Source organism: Perna viridis, chromosome 1 (genome assembly GCF_037379345.1).
Source record: "Perna viridis isolate PV_CMFRI_1.1 ecotype Kerala chromosome 1, ASM3737934v1, whole genome shotgun sequence".
Taxonomy (NCBI): domain Eukaryota; kingdom Metazoa; phylum Mollusca; class Bivalvia; order Mytilida; family Mytilidae; genus Perna; species Perna viridis.
The window spans coordinates 24833772-24861324 of record NC_142445.1 but is presented as its reverse complement, the minus strand read 5'-3'; the positions used below and the strand labels follow the sequence as shown (position 1 = coordinate 24861324).

General features: G+C 31.5%; 1 protein-coding gene across 9 annotated transcripts; it reads left to right on the top strand.

Moving 5' to 3' along the window:
* Positions 1-26283, top strand: LOC148627929 (peregrin-like). 9 transcript variants are annotated; one of them, XM_088581764.1, is made up of 18 exons: positions 24-42; positions 3286-3466; positions 4025-4724; positions 6355-7208; positions 8327-8480; positions 8689-8820; positions 9274-9402; positions 10323-10511; positions 11311-11431; positions 11922-12020; positions 13117-13230; positions 13783-14010; positions 14624-15232; positions 16332-16415; positions 19197-19565; positions 22133-22239; positions 23574-23716; positions 24129-26283. In XM_088581764.1, exons 3-18 carry the CDS (start codon positions 4062-4064, stop codon positions 24325-24327), a joined length of 4194 nt encoding a protein of 1397 aa, XP_088437890.1. In that variant the 5' UTR covers positions 24-42; positions 3286-3466; positions 4025-4061; the 3' UTR covers positions 24328-26283. The 9 variants fall into 9 exon arrangements, with proteins under 9 accessions (XP_088437900.1, XP_088437875.1, XP_088437917.1 ...); XM_088581758.1 differs by having other exon boundaries at positions 28-42; positions 3283-3466; XM_088581774.1 differs by lacking the exon at positions 3286-3466 and having other exon boundaries at positions 1-42; positions 13783-14004.
* Positions 26284-27553: the final 1270 nt, after the last annotated feature.

Here is a 27553-nt window from a genome sequence, read left to right as displayed (position 1 = left end):
GAAATGCGCATTCAACCGCCGTAAACTGACGAGGACGCATTGGTAAGAATTTTACTTGTATATATGGAAATTTTTGCCAGTTACAGGCTTTATGACAATGGTAACATGAGTCAATACAATTTTTCCTTACATGTTTATAATAATTAAATACGGACATCTTACAAAGAAGTCGAAATTCGCTGTTTTTGGTCGATGCATTGTCTGTTCATGATCGATCCATGATCAGCTTCGCGTCGGTATCATTTGACTTGTTGAAACAGGCTGTTGGCTGCATATCTGTTCAATGCAAAATGTTAATGTAGTAATAATATATTGATATATACAAAGAAACGAAACGGGAAGCATTGTATTCAACTTGCGCGATTGTTTTACCTCAACCGGAAACGGCAGAAGTCAGTTTGTTTACATTTTTAGAACCAGTGGTCTCTGTTTCATTTTTATCATTAGAACACTGTGTAATGTTATGTTTTAAAGATTGCCCTGTACCATAGATATGAGGTTCTTTATTTACGTGCAGTCTGCTAGTGGATTTAGAATATATCATTTGTATCCACTATTTCTATGAAAATCATGCATTTTAAGCAACACATGGACTGGTAACTCCTAACAATGTCTTTATAATTATCAAAAATAACTGTGCCTCTCTGGTCTTTATACTGGAGGAATGAGAAATTATTCAGGATTGTAGTTACATAAATTATAGCGAGCACCTCGAAGCGGGGTGAGCTCTACGGTTATTACGTGTACTTTCTAAATTTCCCTTAAGGTTTCCCAATATACTAACGAAAAAAAGCCATGTCCCGGAAGTAACTAAAAGTGACTGTCCTTACGGAGAAAATGCATCATTTCCTTCAATCAAATAAATAAAAAAATATAGGTTCAGTTTACGTTTCAGTAAAAATAAATTAATCATTTCTGATCGTTTTCAGGTCTTTATAACTTTTTTTACTTATTTAAAGAAGTGAATGTGATGTTGTAAAAAACTTCGGGAAACATGTGGATGTACGTACGTGTATCTCTGCTGTTCCACTGTTGCTGTTGTCAAGAACCAAACCCACCTTTGAAAAAATATAACTCTGTTTGTATTATTCAAATCGAAGCATATTTTTGTAAGATAGGAAAGGCAATCATTTTCTTGTTTGCAGCTGTCATTTGCGTCTGAATTTTGTTTACATCGCATGATTTTTGTGAAGTATTCCCACCATTCGTGGAGAACTGTAATATTTCTGGTACAGATTTTCTAATAAAAATATTGATTAAGCTTGTCTTTGAAATTTTAATAGAAATATTGAACTTGCAAAACAAAAATTTTCGTCTGACCCCCACCCTTTTTCATTTTTGTAATTTTTTTATTATTTTGACGAATCTCGCACAGACAGTACACGTGGTAAAGCTCTCAGTGCTCGCTGATTTAGGCAATGCCTAATCCATATCAAAATTAACAAATGGATTATTGAAAAGTTATAAACAGCCTAATATCAATGGAAGTGTTTTGTATAGATTATTACAAGTGACTCTTCCCTGTAATATACACTCCCTGAGTCACATCCAAGTTTTTTTTTATAGATTCTCATCCACTATCAACTAAAATTTTGGGTGGGTGGGAGGATTTTATTTTATATTTTCAAGAACTTAAAAATCTAAAGTCATAAAAATCCATGAATTGTACAAGTTGTAGTATTATTATATGCTTTCTTTGAAGATCATGCCACACCAAGACTTTATTCCTTTGAATCTGCTTATAGTAAACCTAATCATGGATACCATTTTGATATCTTCTGGCAATTTTCAGAATTCATAGTAGATTATTTTTCAAGTGTGCCATTTTCTGCCCTTCTTTTTTACAAATATTTAAAGATTTCAATGGACCATTTAATCATTGGTGATAAAATCCTCTAACTTTTACGAGCCATTTTTAGCATTAGTGTGCTTATAGTCCATGTGCCTCTGCTTCTCATTTACATACATCCTGTTTTAAACAGTTTGTCATGATGTTGAACTTTGTTATGACCATATCTAGATACAGTGATTTAGTGAAATTTGTGTCATGATGGATATGGACATGGACAAGTTTAGTAAATTTGAACTGCAGAAAAAAAATGATTCTTTTAAATAGACATAGTGAAACAATGTCATTGATTTATTTGACCAATAAGGATAAATAATGTTTAACCTTTTCATTTCACCGATTCTTTGGTCAACAATGTAAATGACAAACTCTAGCCACATGTACATGTACATTAGTACATATACATGTATATTTGTATGTATAACTGTTCACAATTTTAATGTTCAGGTAAATTGTATATTGAGTGTCCTGTAGATTGACATATTATTATTTTAAATTTGAATAATTAGGAATAAATTATCTCTCTTTTCAAATAAGTTCATGTATTTATAAAATGCACATGTATGCTGATAACAATTCACAGTTAAAAATGTTATATAGGTCTTTAAAGATATGTTTTCAATTAACTTTCAAAACAGTGGTGTCTTAGTGGAATTCCGATAATTGAAATCCAGATTTTACCATTACGAGTAACAATTCTTTTTTTTTACTGTTTATTTATTTCTGATTTAACCAATTTCGACGACCTGGTAAAATCGTCCCTGGATCTAGCTCACAAGGATTTTTTGATGGACTTGATTTTATGTGTCTTAGAATAAATATGTCATACATATATAAGTTATCAGAACGATCAAAATTTAATTGTAGATAAACGAAATAAAACTCATCAAGATTTTCAATATTCAATTAATTCATGAAGATTTCTGTTACTATTGTCTTATCACAATCACTTGAATTATTTTTTATGATAAAAGATACAGAGATACTATTAACAAGAGACTTATAAAAATATAAATTGCATTACCTTCCGATTTCAAGGAATCCTAGTTAAATGTGTTGTTTTGTCATAAATCTGTATGTACACCCAGTTTCTAATTTCTTATGACTAATAAATATCTAAAAAAATGTGCAGTGAAAAGTCAAGTCTGTATCAAAAGGTATTGTCAGTTTTGCCACTTTTTCTCCCATACATGTAAGCCTGGTATGTCAGTTGCATGAATTTGAAAATCTCAGGTTAGTTCATGGATCTGGAAATGGTAAAAAATGTTGGTCATTGACCGACAAATTTTGCAAATGACCGGCAACAATTTTGGACATAAAAAAATGTCAATTGATAAATTACAGTCTGTGTGGTTTTATTAGTGTATAAACATCCTGTCTTCCAGTCTTCTAATTGTTTTTTGGAAATTAATTGACGTGTGTGTTAATTTTAGCAGATGTGCAGCCACCTGTGACTGTGATTTACCTGTAACTGATGATCGCATAGTTGAATTAACAGTACATGTGCAGCCCCATTGCCTATATGAATTAATTGAAGTAACTCAGAGAATCTTCATATATTTATAAATAAAGAAAAAAGATTAACAAGTCCACCATTTTCCCGCCGATTTTTCAGAGGTAATAACGAAAGCGCATGGAACTGAAACTACGAATCAGTCTTCATGTATATTGCAATTATTAATTCGTCGATTGAATCGTTTTAACACGGAAGTCAACAGACCATTTAAATCAATATACAAAATGTGTTCGCGATTTCCTTTTATAAATAATCAACATTTTTTTCATCACTTGAAAGTTTTTGGCTGTTTGCCTATGTGATGAAAAATTCCGAGAGATACGATGTTTTGTTTACATTTTAGAACGTCCACATGTGGTCCAAACCGAACTTGTTCACTCGTTCTGATATTTTGTAAAAGACAGAGTTTGTGATGAAATAACACACTTTCCAATATTTATCTTAAAATAACTACATACAAACGTTTTTTTTAGTTTATTTTCAATCTGAGCATGTAAAAGATTGACGAAAACGTCAGCTGAAGTTTGATAAAATGTCCGGCATGGGCTGTCAAAATTTCCAGACCCTTGGATTAGTTGATAAACCTGCTCTGAACTGGCTATTGTATTCAGTTAAAATATGCATGTATTTTATTGCAAATTCTTGATGTCTACTTTTAGGTCAACCTACTTGGGATGGTTTAGCGCACAAAACAAAATGGTGTATGACTTTGATGTTAGAGACTTTTGTCAAAATCTGAAAGCCACAAAACCTCCATATGAATGCCCTGTCAAAGATTGTGGAAAAATTTATAAAAGCTATTGTGGAATACAGTTCCATCTGTACAACTATGATCATGATAATCCAGAAAACAACACACCAACGCCAACCGGTAAAAAACCTGGGAAGAAAAAAGGTAGATGGGGACATCATAGATCCATGCGAAGATCCCCAACTCCTCCAGAATTCATCAAACCTGCACCTAAACTTGAAACACTTACTTATGCCGAGGCTCAAAGGCTTGTAGAGATAGATGTTGATGGAAGAATTCACAGAATTAGCATTTTTGAACCCCTTGAAATAATATCTCAAGATAGAATAGATAACCAAAGCAATAAAGAGAAAGAAGAGAAGGCGGAGAAGGTCACTAAGGTAACAAAACAACAAAATGAAAAGAACAAATCAAAGAACAAAGAGCCACAAACACCTGCCAATCCTGCCAATGGTGGTATTGTTAAGTTGCCAGAAGCACAGTTCACAGTTGTTGATGATTACATCAAACCATTTAATCCTAAACCAAGACCTAACTCCTATTACCGTTACATTGAGAAGTCAGTAGAGGAATTGGATGAAGAGGTAGAATATGATATGGACGAAGAGGTAATGTAGAATATTAGCATAACATTAAATGTAAAGTCCATGGCAACACTTTATCTAGGGGAGGGTGTTTAATTTTCTAATTGTTCAGATTTATGCTCTGGTAAAAGCATATAGTTTTTTAAACTTCAATGACAGTTTATGTGTAAAGAAAATTCAGTTTTGATATATTAACATATAAAACATTGCACAGAGCAAGTACAGAAGCAAAAAATTTAGTCACTGTAGTCTAACAACATACACTGTACATGTACCTTAATTTCAATCTAATATTTATACAAGTTACTAATATTAAGCCTGCAATTTTACGATAAGACCTACAATTAGGGTTCAAGCTACTTGGGAAAACAGGGAGAAGCGAGTTCTCTTTCATAGAGACACTAGGGAGAAGTGAATGCATACGCTTATCATTTACTAAAGCTTTTTAAAATCATATGTGTTATATGTTACTTACAAATGTACATGCGCACAATATAAGCAAGCATTTTCATATATTCATTTTCTTTTATTGAGATAAATGTTACTTTTTCTTTAAGCTACATATGTAAGTAACTAAATATTTTGGACAAAATGAAATCAGCCTGCTGACTGAATGATCATATATTCAATGAAATTGGATTTCTCATCTATACCTCTACCTGTTACCAAATTTATTACAGCAAAATTAATACATGATTGAGCAAAGCTTCTTGCATTGCATTGAACTATTGATTTTGCCCTTTTTAGCGGCACTGGAATAGAAAATTTCAGGCAGTGACATTCTGTAGGAATTTTCATTTTGTTCTCTTTTTCTCCTGATCCATAATTATTTCTTGTTCCAAATATCTAGTCTCTTGATATAAGTTGATCAATAGTATCAATAATCATGATGAAAATTTATTGACAAATCAGGACTGAAACTTTATTCATATTGTAGCGGTTGGTACGAACCTGTCTCAAGCTTAAGAAATGTTCAGTCGAAGTGGAGAATTTACTGTTCTGTTATGAAAAATGAAGATCAAAAGAAACGTTTCGGGTTTCTACCGTATTATCAATTAAGATAAATTTAACCTAAGGCCAAAGAACCCACATGACAAATTTGCACGTTTCGTAACAAAATGCGAATGGTAAAACATGAATTATCATAAGCTGAAGTGAAGAATGTTCATTCTGTATCCTGTCTTAAACGTTTCAAACAAAAAACTGATTAAAATACTTGCTTGTAACTGATAATTTGATAGATTTAAAAAATGTTTACAATTTATTTTCTCGAAACCTGCGCCATTTGTGTTTGAATTGTTATCGGAAGATAGATAAATCTGGTCAAACTACCGCAAAAAGACAGAGTACAGTCCTGACCATGTGCGATATCTGAAAATGAGAGGGTGACTTCACTTCACTTTTGGTGTAGTCTGAGGGCATAGTGAGCCACTCTAAGGTGCTTTTTTCACTTGAATTGCCCATTAGCGTGAGCCCTGACAATGTATGCGCAATACATTTTATTTGATAATCGAAGAATGTTGAAAATTACTTTGTCTTGTCAGTCAAAATTGTTGTCGGTGCGAACATTTGTTTTGTGTCATAAATATTATATATACATGTATGTAATGTCATTGTATTAACATGTTTTGATTTTTGAATGTTTTGCTATCAGGATCATGCATGGCTTGAGCTGTTAAACAAGAAGAGAGACTCCGATGGGCTGAATCCTGTCAATCAAGCAGATTTTGAACTTCTCATGGACAGATTTGAAAAGGAAGCCTTCTTTCAGAGTCAGACTTCTGGGAAAGACATTGGTCCTCCAATAGATGAAGATGCTGTTTGCAGTATCTGCATGGATGGTGAATGTCAGAACAGTAATGTTATTCTTTTTTGTGACATGTGTAACTTAGCTGTGCACCAGGAATGTTATGGTGTGCCCTATATTCCAGAAGGACAGTGGTTGTGTAGACGATGTTTGCAGTCCCCTTCACGGGCAGTTGATTGTTGTTTATGTCCAAATAAAGGTGGTGCGTTTAAACAAACTGACGATGGACGTTGGGCTCATGTAGTCTGTGCATTGTGGATACCTGAAGTAGGTTTTGCAAATACTGTTTTTCTTGAGCCCATTGATAGTATGGGCAGAATTCCAGCTGCACGGTGGAGACTCTCATGTTACATATGTAAACAAAGGGGTACTGGTGCGTGTATTCAATGTCATAAAACAAACTGTTACACTGCCTTTCATGTAACTTGTGCTCAGCAAGCAGGGCTTTACATGAAGATAGAACCTGTGAAAGAGGCTAGTGGCATTACTGTGACAGTTCGTAAAACAGCATACTGTGATGTTCATGCTCCAGCAGATTCTGATTGTACTCCTATGATGAATGATAGTACGACGTCAGAGGAGGAGAAAAGTGCTGATGCTAAAGAAAAGTCTAGGCTCAAAATGAGGAAAGCCAGGAAAATTCTGGCAGAAAAGCGAAATGCAATGCCAGTTGTTTCAATTCCAATTATTCCTCAGTCAAGGTTTGTCTTGCATTATCTTAAATATTGATATCACTGCTTCCTGTGAAATGAAGAAGTTAAATATGAGGAATTACTCCGCCCAAATCCTGACAGTAATAATAATAGACATGGAACATCTAAATGATCTTGAATACCATATTTTGGTGTGTATAGTGCGCATTTATGTATTTAGCACAGTGCAATTTTGAAGGTCTAAACATGTGAAAAAAAAGATTTTTAGACTTAGGTTGCAGTAAAATTTTGTAGGACAAAAAAAACCCTGATATTTTGCATTTGATCGGTCAATTTATTTACCTTGATGCTGTATTTCCTATGAAAATGTGAAGGAAAGAGACTTCTATGCAGACTAAAACATCATGTAAACATCAGTAGCTACATAAATTGGATAATTTTAATTTTGAAGCATGATAAAATTGACACAGGATGTATGAAATGGCTTATAAAACAAAATCAAAAGTCGGGAAAATCTGACATTTCCGGTTTTGGTTGTAACTCAGATTTCGCTATTTTTCATTTTAAAACATACTTTTAAGAAAGAAAATTGTAAGAAACAATCAAAATAAGTATCAGAGTAATCATTTTCAGCTGTAAAAGCATTTGATAAGGAGGGTTTGACAAAAAAGGAATTAGATACTTTTTGGTTTTTAGTTGTTTCATATTACATGTAATTTCTAACCATGCTTTATGAGAAGGAAATATTGTACAACCTTTTGTTTGAAACATGTTATTAATCATTTGAACATGATTTGAAGAAAATATCACTGAAAAATTTAATACTTAAAGATGTATTTGATGATTAGATCAAATTTCTTTCAGTAACATTTCACTTCCGGTTTGTTTGTTTACATTACGCAATGTCTTTTCACGTACAAAAATCTTTAATTTCGTGGCCAATTCTTATGTGTTGATGTATAATACGCACCCCTATGTTCTGGAAATAATTTCTATGTAAAAATGTGGACATAATACATACCAAAATACGGTAATTCATTTATTGCATAATTTTTATGAAAAAAAATACATAACTTTGCACCATTTTTTGCTAGTATCAAAATAAATTTGTTTATCTATAAATGAAATTGCCATTACATTGTACATGTACATGCTCGGTATTGTAGGTTAACAAAAATTGGAGAAATGTTAAGTATACAGAAGAAACAGCCATTTATCACAAGATTATTGAGTTACTGGACCCTTAAGAGACAGTCCAGGAATGGTGTTCCACTTCTCCGGAGATTGCAGTCCAATCATATGACAAGGAACAAAGAACAGGTAAAAAGTTCAGGAAACTGATTTTTGTATTAAAAAAGCTAATCCACATATTAATAGTTATGTGAACCTCTTATTATCTTTTGAGGGCGATGCATTTTGCTTTAAAACACAACACTCTTGGTTGGATTTGGACTATCTTATATTTTTAACAAGTTTTTAATCCTGCATTCAGTTTTCATATACTTAATGCTATTGTTCGTCTTTGAAGACCAAGAATGACAAGCAAAGCAATGCTTTGAAAGAACAGTTAAAGTATTGGCAGAGACTAAGACAGGATTTAGAGAAGGCTAGACTACTGGTGGAATTAATAAGAAAAAGAGAAAAATTAAAGAGGGAACAGGTACGAAGGCATAAAATGAATTTAAAAGAAAAACAATTAAAATTAAACATAGTTAGCATTTTTCTGTGGAAGTTTTTCAGCTAGTACCAGGACAGTATTTTTGAACCACATTGTTCAAATTTTGTCAAAATTACCTTGACTTCCAATGAAAGAATTGATTACAAAATTTAGTTTCTGGCTTTTTATACATGTAGATGAGGCATTCATTGAAGCCAATTTTTGTTGCTGTTTGATATCAACTTCCTGTTTCGTAGAACTTGCATATTGTTTCAACAATGTGTGCAACTTCATATGTGAGTAAGTTTATCTACATGAATAGTTTTCTTATGGAAACCAAAAATTTCGAAAAATCCTGGAACACTGACTATATAATGAATTTAATAATTTGAAGGCTAATTGTACAATCGATTCGCCCTTTAAGTTGAAATATAGTTTACTTTTTCTTCATTCTAGCTGAAAGTACAACATCAAGCAATGGAGATGCAGTTGCAGCCATTTGCAGTTCTGTTGAGAAACACCCTTGACCAGATTCAAGACATTGACAATTCAGGCTTCTTTTCTGAGCCAGTATCGTTAGATGAAGTAAGCATTTTTTTTTACATTGAAGAATGTACACTTTACCTAATGTATTTGTTTGTTTCTTGGTGCATTAGATGAAAAACAATACATAATGAGTTTCCTGCATAACTAGATGTTATTCATGTGTAGGAGATGAGCTATTAAGCATTAAACTAGCTATTTTCAACAAAGGAAGAATTTTTCCTTCCTCTATGAGTGTTGAAATTTTTTTATGTATTTGACTACCCCTGTATGTAACTCAACTAGGCCCTTTTTTCAATTGGACAAGTTATTGATGATTTTTTATTAAATCGTAATTTTCCTCAGCTATGTTATTACCGAGGCAGAATTGTCTTTAATTTATGTATTTCTCAGTTAATAAAAAAACAAATATCAGTATTTATGTTTGATATGCCCAATCAAAAAGAATTTTTATCATTCCTTACAAGAATTTCCATTATTACTCCATCATTTTGCCAGTTGTTGACATAATTCTGAAAAATGTATTTGTCAATTTCTAAGTTGACTAAAATGTGATTTCACACAAGTTTTAGAATTAACAATTATTTGGAAGGAACAGTAACCTCCAAACGAATTTTAACACAGAATTAGGCATTAAATCATTGTTTTTGTCAATTTACCAACAATTGTAAATCATCATGGTAAGGTAATTAGAATCATGGCCAATGTGACAAATGTAAACATTGTGATACTGGATTTAAATGTCATCACATTTGAACATTTTTTTTTCATTTTACAGAGAAGCCATTTTGTGATATGCATGAGTAAGTCATTTAACACAATTTAAAAATCTGACAGCGTCAATAAAATTGTACTCCAATTTTTAATTCAAATTTTAACATTATGTTATGTATATTACACGAAGTATATGCATACAAGAGTAGCTGCTGACATGTTTTATAACTTTTAACTTTTATTCACAGGTCCCTGATTATCTTACATACATTGATAGACCAATGGACTTTACTACGATGAGAAAAAATATCGATAGTCACTCTTACAAAACTATGGATGATTTTGAGAAAGACTTTGAAACTATTATTAAAAACTGTTGTACCTATAATGCTAAAGATACTGTCTTCTATAGGTCAGCTGTGAAATTGAGAGATCAGGTAATATCACAATGAATGCCTCAGTACCTCAAACACCTAATCGGTAACATCTATGTTTATCTCCTGGGTATGTTCATCCCATTGCTTTAGAATACTTTTATGAATAGTGATAGTGTTGTGTCAAGCTTAATTATTGATTACTCTTTCGACCTAAAAAAAATTTTGTGTTTCTGGTATCATCTCCTTTCAAATTAGGGTTGGTAGGTAGGTTTTTTTTTTCTTTTTAAAAAAAAATGATGGATTTGGAGGACATCAAAAACTACTGGTTTTGTTGCCTCTTTTATGAAAACGCTGAACACTAAACTTTCAATGAATTTTGAACCTCCACATCAGAGAGCAAGACAATTCTGTAAAAAAAAAAATGATGACAGAAATGCTGAAATTCTGTATTTTTTTGTTTTTATTTTTGTTTTTTGGTTTGTTTTTGTTTTTTTTTGACAACACAAAAAAATTAGGGTTGGTCGGGTTAGCGGAAATACAGAATTTGTTTAGACCTTATTTATAAATTGAATATTTTGAAATGACAATTTTCTTTGAATGATATGTAACATTATGTATTCTGAAGTTAACGTGTTGTGTAATATGATTTTATGAGGGACAGAGCTGTTAGTATTCAATTAACACTTTGACCTTTTTGATAATGCACCATGTTGTTTAATAGCCCATGACTCTACTAACTAGAATCTGCCAGTCTTCCTGTAACACATACTGTGCATCTGCATTAAAAGTTAAAAAAAAAAAATCACTTTCTAGCTGCATACAATATTTCCAAAATAATCTGTGTCAATATTTTGAACAGGGTGGTGCTGTCATAAGGGCTGCCAGGCGAACAGCTGAGAGGGTAGGATACGATCCAGATACTGGTTTACATTTAGAAAGGGAACCAGATCCAATAGGTTCTCCTGTGATTTTAGAAGATAGTAAGTAAAATATGTATTTCTAAGATTTTTTGAATGTGTTTCAAAGAAAGTAAAATGTGTGTTTCAAATAATGATCGATTGCTTGTATTTCAAAAATGTTCAATTTATAATGTAAAAGAACATTGTGACATCATTGTCATATTTATATGGATAATGGTCCCTGCACCAAAAAATTTCAGTCTGATAATATTCTCATCTGTTTTTTTTTTTTTTTATATCTTAAGGTCTGTAATAATGTGATTGAACTTGTCATGAAGAATTCAGTAAATTTTCTAAGACTTATCATTTTTTTGTTAAAGATGTGGACACCGTAGCTAGGTCTGTTAAATCTGGTCTTTATATTGATGGATTTAATTTTAAATTTACTTAACAGAGAAAATAAAATAGTATTGGAGGGGTGGATTTTTTTTTTTTGCATAACATTATATATTAAATGTATTATTTATTATTATGTTTCTTATATATATTATTATTTTTCTTTTCTTTTTAGTTGATGATTTTCTTGACAAAAAGAAAGAAGCAATGCCTTTAGAGGATCAACTTAGAATTTTATTAGACAATATGGATGCTGCCAACAGTAACAGAAAAGGTATGAGAAAGAAATTTATCAGCAATTAATTTGTTTTTCTATTGCTCTTACTGCCTGCCAATTTCTATCTCTGGCATCTGCCAAATTACAGAAATATACAGCAATTTTTTAATGACAGTATTACATTAGATTGATTGTGACATCTCAGATAAACAGCAGAATGTTTGTTTTTAATGTCTCCACAGAATATCACATCTTACTTTCTTGGCTCACTCTGATATTTAGTAAAGACATATTTATTAATAAAAAATAGACATATCATATAATACAAAACAATTTATATATCTGACAGGATCTGGAAACAAGCCTCAAGGCTTTACAAGTCCATCTCTTGCAATATTGACAAAAATACAATACAAAGATTGCATGCTCTTAATAACATGAATTTAATACTGTTAACAATATGTTGAAAACTATGATATTTACTGTCTCGACTTTTTTCTGTATTTATCTTCTGTCCAGAATTTGTGATGAGGAATGCAGGAAAATAATTAGAAAATAAATGTTCTGATTTAGTATGGTGTAATAAACTTCATATGCATTTTCTTTTATACATTCATCTTTCTAGTAGGAACATATTATTGTATACCAATCATCTATATGTTGTTCACACATTACACAATAACTAAAAAAAATTGTCTTAAATTTGAATAGAAAAAGGGTGAACTGTGTGTTTTTGAATATTTGGTGATCGTAACAAAACAATTTATGTAAAAGCTACGTAGAAAGGGAAAAACATTTCTAGACTTACTACAAGTTTCTGTAATATATATTTTATTTGATTAAATATCATTACTATCAAATATTCATTCACTATCCAACTGCTGTATTCATTCACTATCCAACTGCTGTACAGACAGACGGATAGTGAATGAATATTTGATTGTAATGATATTTAATCAAATAAAATATATATTACAGAGAGACTTGTAGCAAGTCTAAAACATTTCATGTGTAATAAGGAACATACACTAACAAAATACAATTCCACTCAAAATTAACCAAATTAAGTATTTATTTTTTATATGTATTATTTATCTTATTTAATTTTTTTTGGTACTTATAACCTCACAGGTATTGATGGTTATATTTTCAGGCAAACAGACTAAGTTAATCAAAAGGATAAAGAAAGAGATATTACGTGTGAGAAGAAAGTTGGCATTGCAGCGTGGCCATCAGAATAGTGACGGTGATGACAGTGTTGATACTGGTATAGCCTACAGTAGAATGAAAATGGAGAATTCAACTTTTTACATGAAGTCTAATGATTCTTTACAAAGTGCCTACTTCTAGTTTGAATAGAGAAGAACAAGAGTTGACAATTTTTTATTATTAATTATATTCTGCATTTTAATAAATTTTTAAATGCTATGATAGAATTATCTCAAAATTTGTGGAAATTAGTCAATCATGTAGGTAGATAATACTCAATACAAATTGTGGATAGATTTTTTCATAGTGCACAATTGATATTTCAAATTTAAAAGGGGGAAAAGGCAGGTGGTGGGTTAGAAAGCAAATTTTTAATGTTGAAATACTGCAACTGCCTAACGTTCTTCAGTATCATATGACTGAGTTTTAGATTTAAAAGTCTGGTTAATTGATGCCTGGGGATCTGGTATCCATAATGTAGTTTCCAGATCAGTTAGGTAAATGGGGAAATTATACATATAAGTATTGGAATTATTTATATAGAAAAAAACTTTTTCCAATGATGCTGTTTAAACTTTAGTGAATGAAAATGTAAAATTTATTTTTGTAGGCACTGACATTGACTCAGCAGCTGAGGATAGCCAGCCTTCCACACCTCTACCTCTTCCTAGAAACAATAGAGCGTCCTCTACATCAAAACAAGAGAAAACTCCAGGAGGAAGAGGGACACCTGGTAGGGGTAGAGGTAGAGGGAGGGGTCGGGGCAGGGGTAGGAGAGCTAGTCCTAGTCGTAGTGAATCAGAGTCTGAACCTCCTTTACCCAGGCATCTAGGTAAAAGTATGGTCAAATATGTATTCAATATTCATTAAGTGGTTAAGTTAATCTTGTTATTGTTTCATCAATTATGTGATAACAAATGTATTAAAAAAAAATTTTATATATAAAAACATAAGTGCAAGTGAACTTCAGAATTCTTGTATTAATTTCATGTATTTGCACTTGGTGTTATTGATCAAAAGTAAAATACCTCTAGATATCAGGGATGATTTTTTTTTTTGCTTTTTAGTGGAATTCCACTATTTCAAATCCAGATTCTACTGATAAGGTTCTTTTCTTCTGTTTTTTTTTCAAACTGTATATTTGCTCCCGATTTTGCCAATTTCCGCTTTGTTTGTTGACTTTGTTAATAATCCCTGGGATGAGTCTCAATAATCTATATTCCAGTTTCTTCTTATATTGTTAAAGTTTTCATAACATCAGCAAATAATTCTAAGTTTTTTTTTTAGTCTTACTCTTAAGCATTAAAACTATGAATGTATTTCTGAGGTTACTTTCTCTTGTTTATATTGATATTAATAGATTTCTGTCAATAAATCTCAAGTTACTTATTCTAACATCATTGAAATATTTTTCATTACATTTACATTTGATAATTTGATGGATATTGTAGAGAAAAGACGTTCATCAGACAGTTCACGAACAACAGAATCATCCACATCATCTACTAAAACTGAAGAAAGTGGTTCTTCACTGACTACACCCTCAGGTGTTAATAGACGTACAAAGGTGCTCTTCAGTAAAAAAGGTTTCAATTCAAAAAACAATTCAAGATGTTCTAGTCCAGTAAATACACCAAACACTCCCCCAACAAGTACTCCTCCTGCTAGAAAGCCTGGAAGACCACCGCGATCTAAATCCACCAACATAGAACCTACAGATTCACCACAGCCCCCTGTTTTAGAACCCTTTAATATCTCATCACCAAAAAATAGAGGACCTGCAAGTCCAGCAGCAAGGAAACGTTCAGCTAGTGCTATTACTTCTCCTGATAGGGAGCTACGGCCGTCTCCACCAAAACGGACTAATTCTCTTGTGGAAGCTAGTGTATCACAGTTTTCTGATCCTCCAGATTTGACAAAAAGAGATAGTTTTATGAGATATAGAGGTCCAGACAATTTAAAAAGTTCGGATGAGTCCGAAAGTTCCTCTGTGATTAGTTCTAGTGATGATTCATTATCTGAAAGTTCGAGTGGTTCTTCAAGTAGTAACAGTAGATCAGGTAAGAGGCTTGACATCTCTGAACAAGTATCTAGAATGGTCACTAGATTCAGTAAAAAGACCTGTATTACTCTGAAACATAATTAGGTGTGGTTGTATCAAATATTTACCATGTAAAAAATCATGCTGCTTTTTGGACATTGTCCACCCTATTAAATAGGCTATTTTCAATTATATTGTTATAAAGGCTTGTGCTACATTGTATTTGTGGACAATTGTTATAGATGAACTTGATTACTAAATGCTTTACTAGAATAGGTATAACCAGGAGAGAGTTAGTGTTCCAACCCTTTCTATTTACTATTTTGCTTGAAAAAGACTAATTTTTTTTTATTTGGCATCATATAGATAAAAAAAAACCTTCGCATATGAATTTATCTATTTCTATATCATTTGTAAGGATACAAATATTTGGTACAATAATTGTGTGTGTATTTATGTTTTTTGTTGTATGATATCTTTTTATGATTTTGAATATTGTGTGTATTAAAGATTTTATTTCAAAGCACTTTCTATATACAGTGGGCAGTTTTATCAGCTTCATAATGCACTTTAAGCTGTTATTTTGTTTGGCTAGCTTTTTGAACACATTAATTTTGCTTGCTTATATTTGTTTATATTTGATGAGCCTTCAACTTCACAGTTCCTCAGGTAGCTTTTGACACATGTGTTACCTACATGGCTATTTATATTCTGACCTACATGAATCCCTCTTTTTATTATCATTCCTAATGGAGTGACTATAGTTTAATATTCACTCAATATATAACTAAAAATATGCATTTTCTTTTCACTGTTAGATTATGTAGTTTTAAACTTTCATTCTTAGATTATTTCAAGAATAGAAAATTATAATTACCTTTAATTAGTTTAGATTTTGTGATCCACTTTAGGTTCTGTTGAACATTTTTCATACACCATATATGTCGACACAATAATTCAATATAATGCTCTCTTTCAGTAAAAGGTTTTACAATTTTTTTTAATTTTTTTTTGCTGAAAAATTAAATTTAATATTGAAGTTGAAGAATCATTGAACTTTATAATTTTTGCCTGATTGATGCTTGATGCCTGCTTTATTTTTGTTTGTACGTGAATAGATCAAAATTCAAATGGCTTGCCAAAGTTGTCTGAGGATGGAGGAACAGAAAGCGATGGATCAAATTCTCCGGCCTCAAAATATGGTAAGAAAACTTTTCAACTCAAAAGTCTTGCTGTGGAGAGGTTTTTATTTTGATCATTGACATCATAACGAAAATTTAAAGTCATGGGCCCGGTTTCATAAAAAAATCTCATATTTTCCTCAAATCCTTGGTTTTCCTCAAATTTTCAATTTTAAGCAATTTGGTTGATCAAAATTTGAGTTGAGGAAGGATTTGAGGAAAATCCCAAATCGAGATGTTTTAAGAAACTGGCCCATGATTTTATTATTATTCTACATTAAACTTACTTTTTCATTACAATTCTAATTACAAGATTATCTCCATATAAAACAAATATGAAGTCTTGACCATTTAAACAGTCAAGAGGAATTAATTTAGCCCAATACTGAATAGTAATGATGTCTGTGAAATATCTGCCATAGGATATGATGTTAAACCAGAATCAATCAATCAATCATTTTTGTTGTCCTCTCACCATACAGTTTATTTCATGCTTTGTGTTTGATTAGCATGTAAAAAGCTGATTCTTGTCATTCAGCATTCAGCTTTTATGTGTGGTTTTTGGGCTTTTGCTTATCAGATGTTGACTTGACTTAATGAGTAAAGAGTCCTGACTGATTTTGATTAGGTTAGCTTTTATTAAGAATTTGGAGCAGTAGGCATGTGCTTCTAGACCTTAGAATTTGAATTTTTGGCTAATAAAATCTTTAAATGTCTTATAAAACAACTAAATATCTGGGTTGTAGTCTTTTTCCTACATACAATATATCTTGTATCCTTTGTATTTATGAAACCAATTACTTGAAAAGTTATGATTTATCACAAGTAATATGATTTAAGGCTTTGCCTACGAGGGCTGGAGCTATTTTTATTTAAATAACATTTGACTTTGTTGATAATGCCCATATTGTTACATGACTGATGTCTCGGCCAACATACATATATGGGACTTCTTAAATGCATGCTATGCATCTGTATGTCAAGTTCATTTCCTTACTGCATACATTATTTTCCAAATATGTCACTTCTAACAGAACAATTTTGAGACATTCATGTTTCAGAGCATCTATATTATTACATATATATAGAATGACATCAAGGCTTTGTCCTATTAGGACAAAAAAAAATTTCATGATACATATATTTGTCCTGTTTTATTTATCCACTCAGTTCTGCATGTTTTGCTGTATTTGCTGTTAGCTTTTGACCTCTTGGTTTTATCATTTGAGTTTTCATGTTGCTGCCTCTATGTAATATTTTTGAAGTGCATTGAATTCTTCTTCATTGGTCATATTTTGTTGTATAGATTATTTACTGTTTAATGAGATGTAACTAAGTATTCATAAGTTATTTGTTTATTTTTTCTGAAAAATCTGCAAGATATAAAGAAAAGATTTCTGTTCATATTTTTACACTGATTATTGTTGGTTTAAATTGCATAATGATGAAAATTCATATAACTGAAAACTGTTGCCTTTCTCTTCACCACTTTAATTAAATCTCATCTTTTGAAGCTGAAAACTTCACAGGTTGACCCAGTAGTCTAATTCGTGTAATTTTTCTCACTGCCACACGACTCTGATTGCTTCTAGTATCTGTGTAACCTTGGTTACTGATTTGTCACATGTTCATCTTCAGGCATGTACTTACTGTCATCTGGGTGAAAACCCTATACATATATTTAATTATATAACATTATATTAAGTTTATATAGTTTGCATGACAGAAATCTGTACTTAAGGTCACTGGGGGTGTACCATAGAACAAATTGTAATTTGTTAGGCAAAAAAAAAATTGTGTGTTTCCTGCTACCCTACCTTTATTCCTACCCTGGTTTATTATGCCTAAACATTTTATGACCATTTTTGCTCAAGCGCTGTTACCGTCTAGATCGTTTCCCCGTTAACTCAAAGTAAAATGTTTTGAAAAATAAAATAATTACCTACCAACCTACTTACCCTATTTTTTTCTGGCTTGTAGCAGGAAACAAGACTATTGTTGTTTATATTTTGATGGCATTCTTTGATACAATTAAGAACCAAAAACTTAAAAACATCCAACTTTTGAAATTATATTCTGTTTGAATGTTTGTTATTATTCACATTTATATGTGAAGTTAAAGATCATGCAAGCTAACCTATTTTAGTATGAGTAGTTTATAATGCTAATACATGCACTACATATTTTGTGTATACTATAACCAGGCACCTTGTTTCATTTTCTCCTTGCAGTGCTTTCCCAAGTTACAGATAGACAGCTGTAACCAGATGATATTGAAATTTATGCCAGCAAATTGAAAAAAAAGAGATAAACTTTTCAAAGTTTCTGTATTTTTGAAAAAGCAAGCTGGCTGATCCTCATTGAGAAAATCTCCTTGATTGTGCTGTATGACTAAGAATACTTAAAGTTGTGATAAATTTGTTTTAATGCATAAACTTCAATTCTTTAAATCATGTATTAATTTAATGCTTTCTTAAGACTAAAATCTGTGTTTGTTGAATCGTGAGCTCTTTTCTTGTTTTGAGCATTTTCTCTTATTCTGTTGTCTTTTTATAAGCAGCCATACCTTGGAAATTTTCTCTCTCTTTGGGAAATCACTGCTTTACAAATGTACATTAATTTCAGGGAGAAATATTTGTTGAATTTATGAATTGTTATTTACCTATTATGTTTATATATATATATTTTTGGCCAATAAATTTGTGCTTTCATTTGGTCAAAGCAGTGATTTGTGTTGTTTGAAGTATTTCTCCTTGTGTGGTATTAATTGTAATATTTGCATAACCTTGGCTTTGAATGCAGGTGGGGAGAATTCTAGCTTGCATGAGTGTATAACTACCCCTGCATGCACCAATAGAACCAGCCAGCATGTTAAGCTTGCTTGTGAGGCAGATCATGTGGAACATTTTATTTTGGAAAAGAAAAAATCTTGTTTGAGAGGCAAAAATTCCACAAAAGGACACTGTAGGGTTGGCAACTCTCAATCTTTTAGAAAATCATGTAGCCAAGTGGCAAAAATTTCACAGTCCTTGAAACCATGTCAACAGAAAACCTCTTCTACAATGAAGGCAGGAATGAATAAATCAGATCAGAAATCATCATCTGATATGAGCAATAATAGCATTGCTAAAGGTCATCACAAATGTGACCTTAAGAAGAAAAGAAAGATAGGTAAAACTTATGCAATGCCATTAAATGTTGGGCTTTGTTTATTGTTAAGCATGCATTTTGTATTTCCTTTGGGTTTCTGGATTTTTTTTCTCCTTTTCACATTCTTGGATGCCCTGTTGGAAAAGTTCTTGCTTACTCATCAATATTTCAGGTTTTAAAAATTTATATGTTTTCATTTAGTTTTTAGAAAACATCCTTATTCTTTATGTAGTCTTTAATTCAAATAACTGAAGACATACTAATTTAAGCTGTTTTCATACATTTTATGCCAAGGGAATATGTTTTATAAAGTATGATTTTTTTACACCTTTTTAAAATTTGATCACTGGTGTTAAAACAGTGTTTATATGTAAAAAATACTTAAAAAAATAATGAATTAATAGTAAGTGTAACAGTAGGGCATGATGTAATCAAATCTTTTAGCTCAGTTGATAGGGCATGGACTAATAGTGCCATGGGTCTTGGGTACAAATCTTTTAGCTCAGTTGATAGGGCATGGACTAACAGTGCCATGGGTCTTGGGTACAAATCTTTTAGCTCAGTTGATAGGGCATGGACTAACAGTGCCATGGGTCTTGGGTACAAATCTTTTAGCTCAGTTGATAGGGCATGGACTAACAATGCCAGGGGTCTTGGGTACAAATCTTTAAGCTGAGTTGATAGGGCATGGACTAACAATGCCAGGGATCTTGGGTACAAATCTTTTAACTCAGTTGATAGGGCATGGACTAACAGTGCCAGGGGTCTTGGGTACAAATCTTTTAGCTCAGTTGATAGGGCATGGACTAACAGTGCCAGGGGTCTTGGGTACTGCTGTGTATTTTGTCTAGTGCCTCTTGCTCAACTGTTACATAAGGGCACTCAAGCATTGTAAATGATCACTCTGGGAGGCACTTTCCAATGTTTATTGGGCATTTGAATCTAGGAAACATTCCCCACATAGGATATTGATGACATGAAAAATAGTTGAATTACACAATTAAATCCAAACCTGTGGAATTTGTTAAAAAGAGTAAAAAGGAGTCTGATTTTTTAAACAATTTTATGTTGATATAGTTTGGTAAGGATGTTTTATCATTTGTGTAGGCAAAAAAATGTTATTTTGTAAATAATTGTATAATGTCATTAAAATAACCGCAGGACCTAAATCTCATATAACCCTTTAGTCTTTGACTTTCTTCCACTCGCTTGATGGTTGACATTTTGAGATGTGGGATTTTTAAATGTGCATCTTGTAATAGCTTGCTTACTATTCAGAAACAACAAGTACGTTAATTTTTTTTAATAGATCTAATGTTATTTGCCTCATTGAAGACTACATATAGATTCTCCTTTAGTAACGCATGATTTGTATTATCTCTCCACTCTCTGCAGTAAAATTGGGGTTTTTCACTAGGCAGACTTTGGCGACCATGTTAAAATCTTTGTTTTTATCATAGAGAATGGAGACTTAATTTAAAAGAAGAATTAGCTGAAAGAGAAAAGGTTTCTTCCATAAAATCTGAGGAAACTTGGAAAATGCAAAATAGCAGGGAAATGTTCACAGAAATTTAATCACTGCCTGGTGGTTAAAAAGTCATATGCCTTTTTAATCACCCACTCAGAATGGGAGAGAAAAATATTATAGCGTCTCTCTTTTTGTTATTTTTTTCTAAAGTAGATTTTGACTTGTAAATTTCATTTTTTTAAGTACATGTACTTTTTTTTCTGGATGAGTAGAGCAAAAATGGTTGAAATGTTATAAGTTGCATGTTTATTTTATTCATATTTATAACAATACATGCAAAAAATGTTTCATTCAAAATGCCACAATGTATAATCGTAAAGAATGCTGGAGTGAATTCCTTTATATTGTTTTCTTTTATGGGCATCTTTAAATACGCATTCAGAAATCTCAATTCAAAATATAACAGAAGAACTTGTTTGTGTAATTCAGTATATACATTCAAAGTTGCTTCTCCATGAATTGTAACTATTTAAAAGACATTTGGTTGTGAATGATGCTAGTATACATTTTGTTTTTTGTTAACATTGATCAACTTGTAAAGAAACTGAAATTGACACTGCAAATGATGGATGTGATTTTTTTTTCTGTCGAAGTGAAATTTTAAAGAAAAGAAAACCATGTGTCAAAAATGATGGGCAAACATTTATGAAGTTTTTTTCCCCATTTATGGTATGTTATGGTGAAACATTTATTGCAGTTTGTATAGAATGTAATTAGTTCATAGTGCATTTAGTAATTTCTGTTTTCTATTTGCAACTTAATTTAAATGTTTTCTGAGAAATGATTATTTATGGTGGTAGCGCTATGGTCCTTTCATTACATATATATATATATATATATATATATATATACCCTGAATATATTGAATAACAATATGCTTAAGTGTAGTCATGGTTACATGTAAATTCAACACTAATAAAGCATGTTTATACAATTGTTGAGAACAGGTTGAACAGAGGAAGCTGGTGATATCAGATAATTCATTTTCTGAAGATGCAAAGAAAAGGAACATCTGTACTAATCTCTATTTCCTGTTGATATATTTAAATTTCCCTTACAGGAAGGGCAAGAAGGAGTACTAGTTGTGATTCAGAGGAGCTGATCCCTTTGGAGCCACTTGATCTGGTTTGGGCAAAGTGTCGTGGATATCCTTGGTACCCAGCTCTTGTACGTTATATAACTTGTAATGGATTGTTTTACAAGTCTTTTTTTTTCATGAGTACATTAGTGGAAATTTAACAAATAACAAATGTCAAAGGAGTTTTAATTAAAAAAAATGTTTAAGTAGCACTCCAGCTAAGAATCATGCAAAATGTGATACATGGTTGGAAAGCCTACATATTTTTATTTTTAAATGCTTTATTAAACAGAAATTAATATTTGGTTTTTCATATAATCTGTGCTCATAGGAGATAAAAATTATATAGAATGCACTGTAGATTTCAAAATTAAGGGAGATAACTTGGTAAATGACACTCAAATACAATAGAATCTACTGGATTTTCAATGTTGATTATCTCCTAAGACCAGACAGATTGGAATGAATAATTACACATTTCATAATATACACCCCTACAACAACTTAATTACAAAAATAAAATTCTGTAGCCTTTTTTCGTGTGTATCACATTTTTCAGATTTTGCATGATTCTTACAAAGACAGCTACTTAAATAGTTCTAAGTACTCTATTTCACAAGAGAAAAAGAACAGATATGGTGAAACGTAACAAATGTACCTGTGTATAACCCGAATATAAAATAAGAAATACTTTCAGAGATAACCAAAAAGATCTTCATTATGTGTAATCTTACCTTTATGTAAGCTCTGATAGGCTCGGACTACAGAGTAACAAAAGGTAGTGTTATTGGACATTACTGATATATTACATCAATAATTAACTCAATATGACCCAAACTGATCCTTCTTTCAAATGGAAAAACACTTATGTTAGCTTATGTATTTAATACTGATATAATGAATCCATTCTTTCGCCACATAAAGGTTAGCAGAAAGATTAGACGTTACTATTAGTTCGTACTCTGTTCTTTTTCATTAAGTTTTGCAGTCATTGCCAGATTTGCTATTTTGTCAGGCCTTTATGAAATTTTTATGTCAGTACCCTAGACTTGTGTGAAATCGGGTTAAATTTGGGAATTTCGAACACAATTATTCTGAATTGGATGTTGGTAGATCTCTTGTGTTAAGACTTACCCTTTAAGATGTCAAATCCCACAATTTATCCTGTTGATTTACTAGATAAGTGAGGTTTAAGGTACTCATCCTGTTCAAATTAAAGATGAACTGTGGAAACAAAAAAATTCTGATGTGTTCATATACATGAGTTTTTTTTTAAGTCTGTATTAAAGGTTTTTTTAACAAAATTTATGGAAAAAGATGTTGCTAGTTTTAAATTAGTGAGAATAAACAATTTTATGCTTTATATGATCTGGTATTGACTCATTAAATATTATTTTAATGATGTGCTGTTGTATCTTTATAGATTATCAACCCAAAGATGCCAAAAACTGGATATTTTCACAATGGTGTACCTATTCCTGTCCCCCCAGAAGATGTGCTGGCATTACAAAGGAAATATGATGAACCTGTCTACCTCATTCTGTTCTTTGATACTAAACGAACATGGTAAGGAAACACGGAAAGGCAGAGATATTTTTTTCTGTAAAATTCTGTCAGTATTCACTAGATTTAGAGGGTAGATTAATTTGATGTCAATATCAAGAGCAATGATTGGTATGAAACTCCTTTTTTTAATAACCCTATTCATGAGTAGGCTTCTTGATACGAAAATAGGTATGGAGTATATGTCAAAGAGTCAACAACCCCTAAACTGAAAATTATGTTATTCTTCATCCTTTGAGTTGCAAAAAAAAAATGACACTTTGTCCTTTGGTAAGTTTTAAATGAAGAAGTGTAGTACATTTTTTGGCCACTGGCACTATATATTGGTGAGGGTATATAATCATACTCTTGTTCAATTTTCACAATGGCTTTACATAGCATAATGATTAGTTATGGTAAATATTGTTTTTTGTAGGCAGTGGCTCCCAAGAAACAAATTAGAGCCATTAGGAGTTGACTCTGGACTAGACAAAGCAAAGTTATTGGAGAATAGAAAACCTAATGTCAGAAAGGCTGTCCAACGTGCCTATGAGAAAGCTATCCTACACCGATGTAGTGTGACGGGAGAACCTAATCCATTGTCTGGGGACTCAGAAATAGACGACAATGAATAAAATCCATTAAGTCTTGCCAGAATTATTTTAGATATCAAGTACAATATGATTGGAGTATGAAATTCTCATATCAAAGTGTCTTTTCAAACTTGATATTTTTTTTTTTTTCAATGTATCAGTTTAAAGATTATCTTAAAATCCCTGGTTGGATGTATTTTTCTTGACCTAAATGTCTTGTCCAAATTATTGTTATTTTTATCAAAACCATATTATTGAGGCATCACACGTCATCCTGTTTATTTGGACAGTTAATATTTCATTAATGAGGAACTGTACACGGGTGAAACTGAAACACGATGCATTTACGTTTAATAAAATTCTAAGATCAATTTCAACTACATCAAAATTAAAAGAATAACCTACAGCTTAATGTATTAGTATACAGAGCTTTGGGAGTATTGCAATTTTTTTTTAAATGGATTAATGTGTACTATGTTGTGAAAATAGGGCAGCTTTCATCAATATTTCCTTCAGTAATACACTTGTCTTTTTGAAATGTCTTATAAATGTGATGTAAAGTTATCATTGTTCAAAAGTTTAATGAATTTTAACTTATTTTATTGTTGTTTTACATCCGTTTTGTTGGAAGTGAAATTTGTTTGTGTGTTTTAATGTTACTTTGTTGTTCATGGTAACAGGGTGATGTAATAACTGTTTTAGGTAATGTTAAATTTTTATGGTGTACAATTATTGTCATGTTTCAATACTCTTTTGTGTTTTATAGGGAAATATTCAGAAAAGACAGACATGTTTTTTGTTTGACAAATTAAGTTGTTGACATTTAGCCATTTAGTTATGGCTTTAAGTGTGCAATGCTACATTGATCATATGAATCCTACATGAGTGCTATTTTTTAATTTATGCAATTTTTGTACAGTAGTTTTGCATCTCATTTATGTTACATCAGCTTTATCGCCAATGAAATGTTTTCTATTGCATTAACTACCATGGTTCATGATTCATATCTCATTCTAAGGGATTACTTTTATGTTCTGTGCCAAAGAGTTTAAGGATTTATTTATATTCAGAGCAAATCAGTTAAAGTTCAGTTAATTTAATGAACAGTTAAACCTATGTTTATTGAGGAAATGTATTTATGACCAAGAGTACCAGTTTTAACCTGCAAGATTTTACTTTACCTTTTTTTAAGTCTACAGTTTGTAGTCTTCATGTCCATGTTTTTTGTTTTATTTTTTATTTTTTTTTTTTTTTTCTTAATTCAAAAAAAGTTATTCAAGTAACTGTTCAGTTACCATATATTCAAGTGAATGTCATCTCAAATTTATTTAGTTGTGACCGAAACAAATATTCTACAACCATTTCCCCATATTTTGAGTACTATTTGAAATGATGTCTCACATAAGATCTGAACATTCTGTTTAATATCAAGTCATCTTGTATTTTGTCCATTTGGCCAAAATAAAAAATATCCTAGATCTCATCCCCTCCATCAACCTGATTTTTCCAGTCACCTAAAAAAAAAACCTGATTATTATTTGTCTGATTAAGGAGGTAGGCCTAGGGTAAGGGGCATAACTCATGAAGTCAGTGATATGTTTGTATCACATTCAATTTCACTAAAGTCTTTCAAGCTTTCATTTGAAACATAATGAAATCAGACCAAGTTACTTTGATGCTTACATGAGATTAATGTAAATGCTGAATGCAAACGTTTCAATGATTTGTATGAGTTGTGTCCCTTACCCTAGGTCTACCTCCTTATGGTCAATTTCTTTTAAACAGATGAAAAAAATAAAAAAGATAAAATTGGCCAATCCGCCCCAAATTCTGAACAAAGTTAGGTGAAAGTCTAGTTATTTTTTTATTATTGCCTTATCAATCCATTTACTCACAAATCTTTTTGAATTCATTACAGAGCCATTAATTGATAGTTCACATCAATATTGTACATACAATGTTGTAACAGCCATAATAAATAAATTCTGCAGCAAAGAACATTCCTTTTATTTGTCTCACTCATTTCTCTCCACATAACTTTTCAACTGTTCTATCAGTTTTCATGACATGTTATCATTAGTGACCAACAAAAATGTACATATTCTAAGTGGGCTCTTGTTACTATTAATCTGATTTCAAGTAGTTCATACATCTTTGTAGTGTACCCTACTTGTATGATTCTTTTGCATTTACTTGAGTGGAGAGTTTCTAATTACATGTAGATAGTTGCTTCTTCATGACAAGGGAAATAACTCTGGGAAATTTATATAGTTCAAAGTCGGGCAATATAATGTATTATTGTATAGTCCATCTGAGTTTTATAAATCTTTAAATAAATTCTGATTAAACAATTTTTCAAAGTAATTCATTTTTTAAACTGCAATTTTTGTTTTTCTACAGTGCATGTGTATGAATTTATAGAAATATTTTTATAATTTTATCTCAACAGACCAAGGAATTTCCCATAAGGCTTAATGCAATTATAATTTATTACTTTAAATTTATTTTGTCTGTTTTAATGTAGGAATTACTATTTGAATATCTGATGTACATTTTGTAAATATAAACAAATTTTTTTGTTATTTGAGATAAAATTCCTGAAAATATTTTCCAGAGTTCGTATGTACTGTAGGAAAGTTAAAATATTTTGATAAATGAATTTTTAGGATTTTTTTTTATTTGAAGATTAATAAAATTCAAGACTATAGGAGAGTGTAAACCATGAAGTACAAAAATATTTAAATAAGTTGGTAAAATAAGACAGTTGGGCTTGGAGTTCGGATAATGTGGTTTAGTGAATTTGATTTTCCGTAAAAATCAGTGAACTGTCTTAAAATAAAAACCTAACTCATTAATGCTATTCTGGTACAAAGCCTGGTATGTTCAAGGAAGTAATCAAGGGAGCCAAGATTCTAGCGGAAATAAAAAGAATGTAATCCAGGGACAGAGACCAGACACACACACAACAAAGAACGTAAAATAACCAAAATAATACCTACAAAGAAACAAAAGTAAATGAGCAGCTCGAACTCCACTAAAAATTGGGAGCATCAGTAGGGAAAGCGTCCTCTGATTTTCTAGAAACACATGCCGAGTTTGTCATAAAAAGTCTAGTCTGGGGAAGAGGAAAAGGAAAACTATTACACACTGTACAAATAGGTTTTTATGGTGCAAAAAGATCCACTGTAACGATCCACGAGTTCATGATGATGACCCTAAAACTTTGTAGTGGTGACTTCAATCTTGTAGGAACATAACCCTGTTGTTC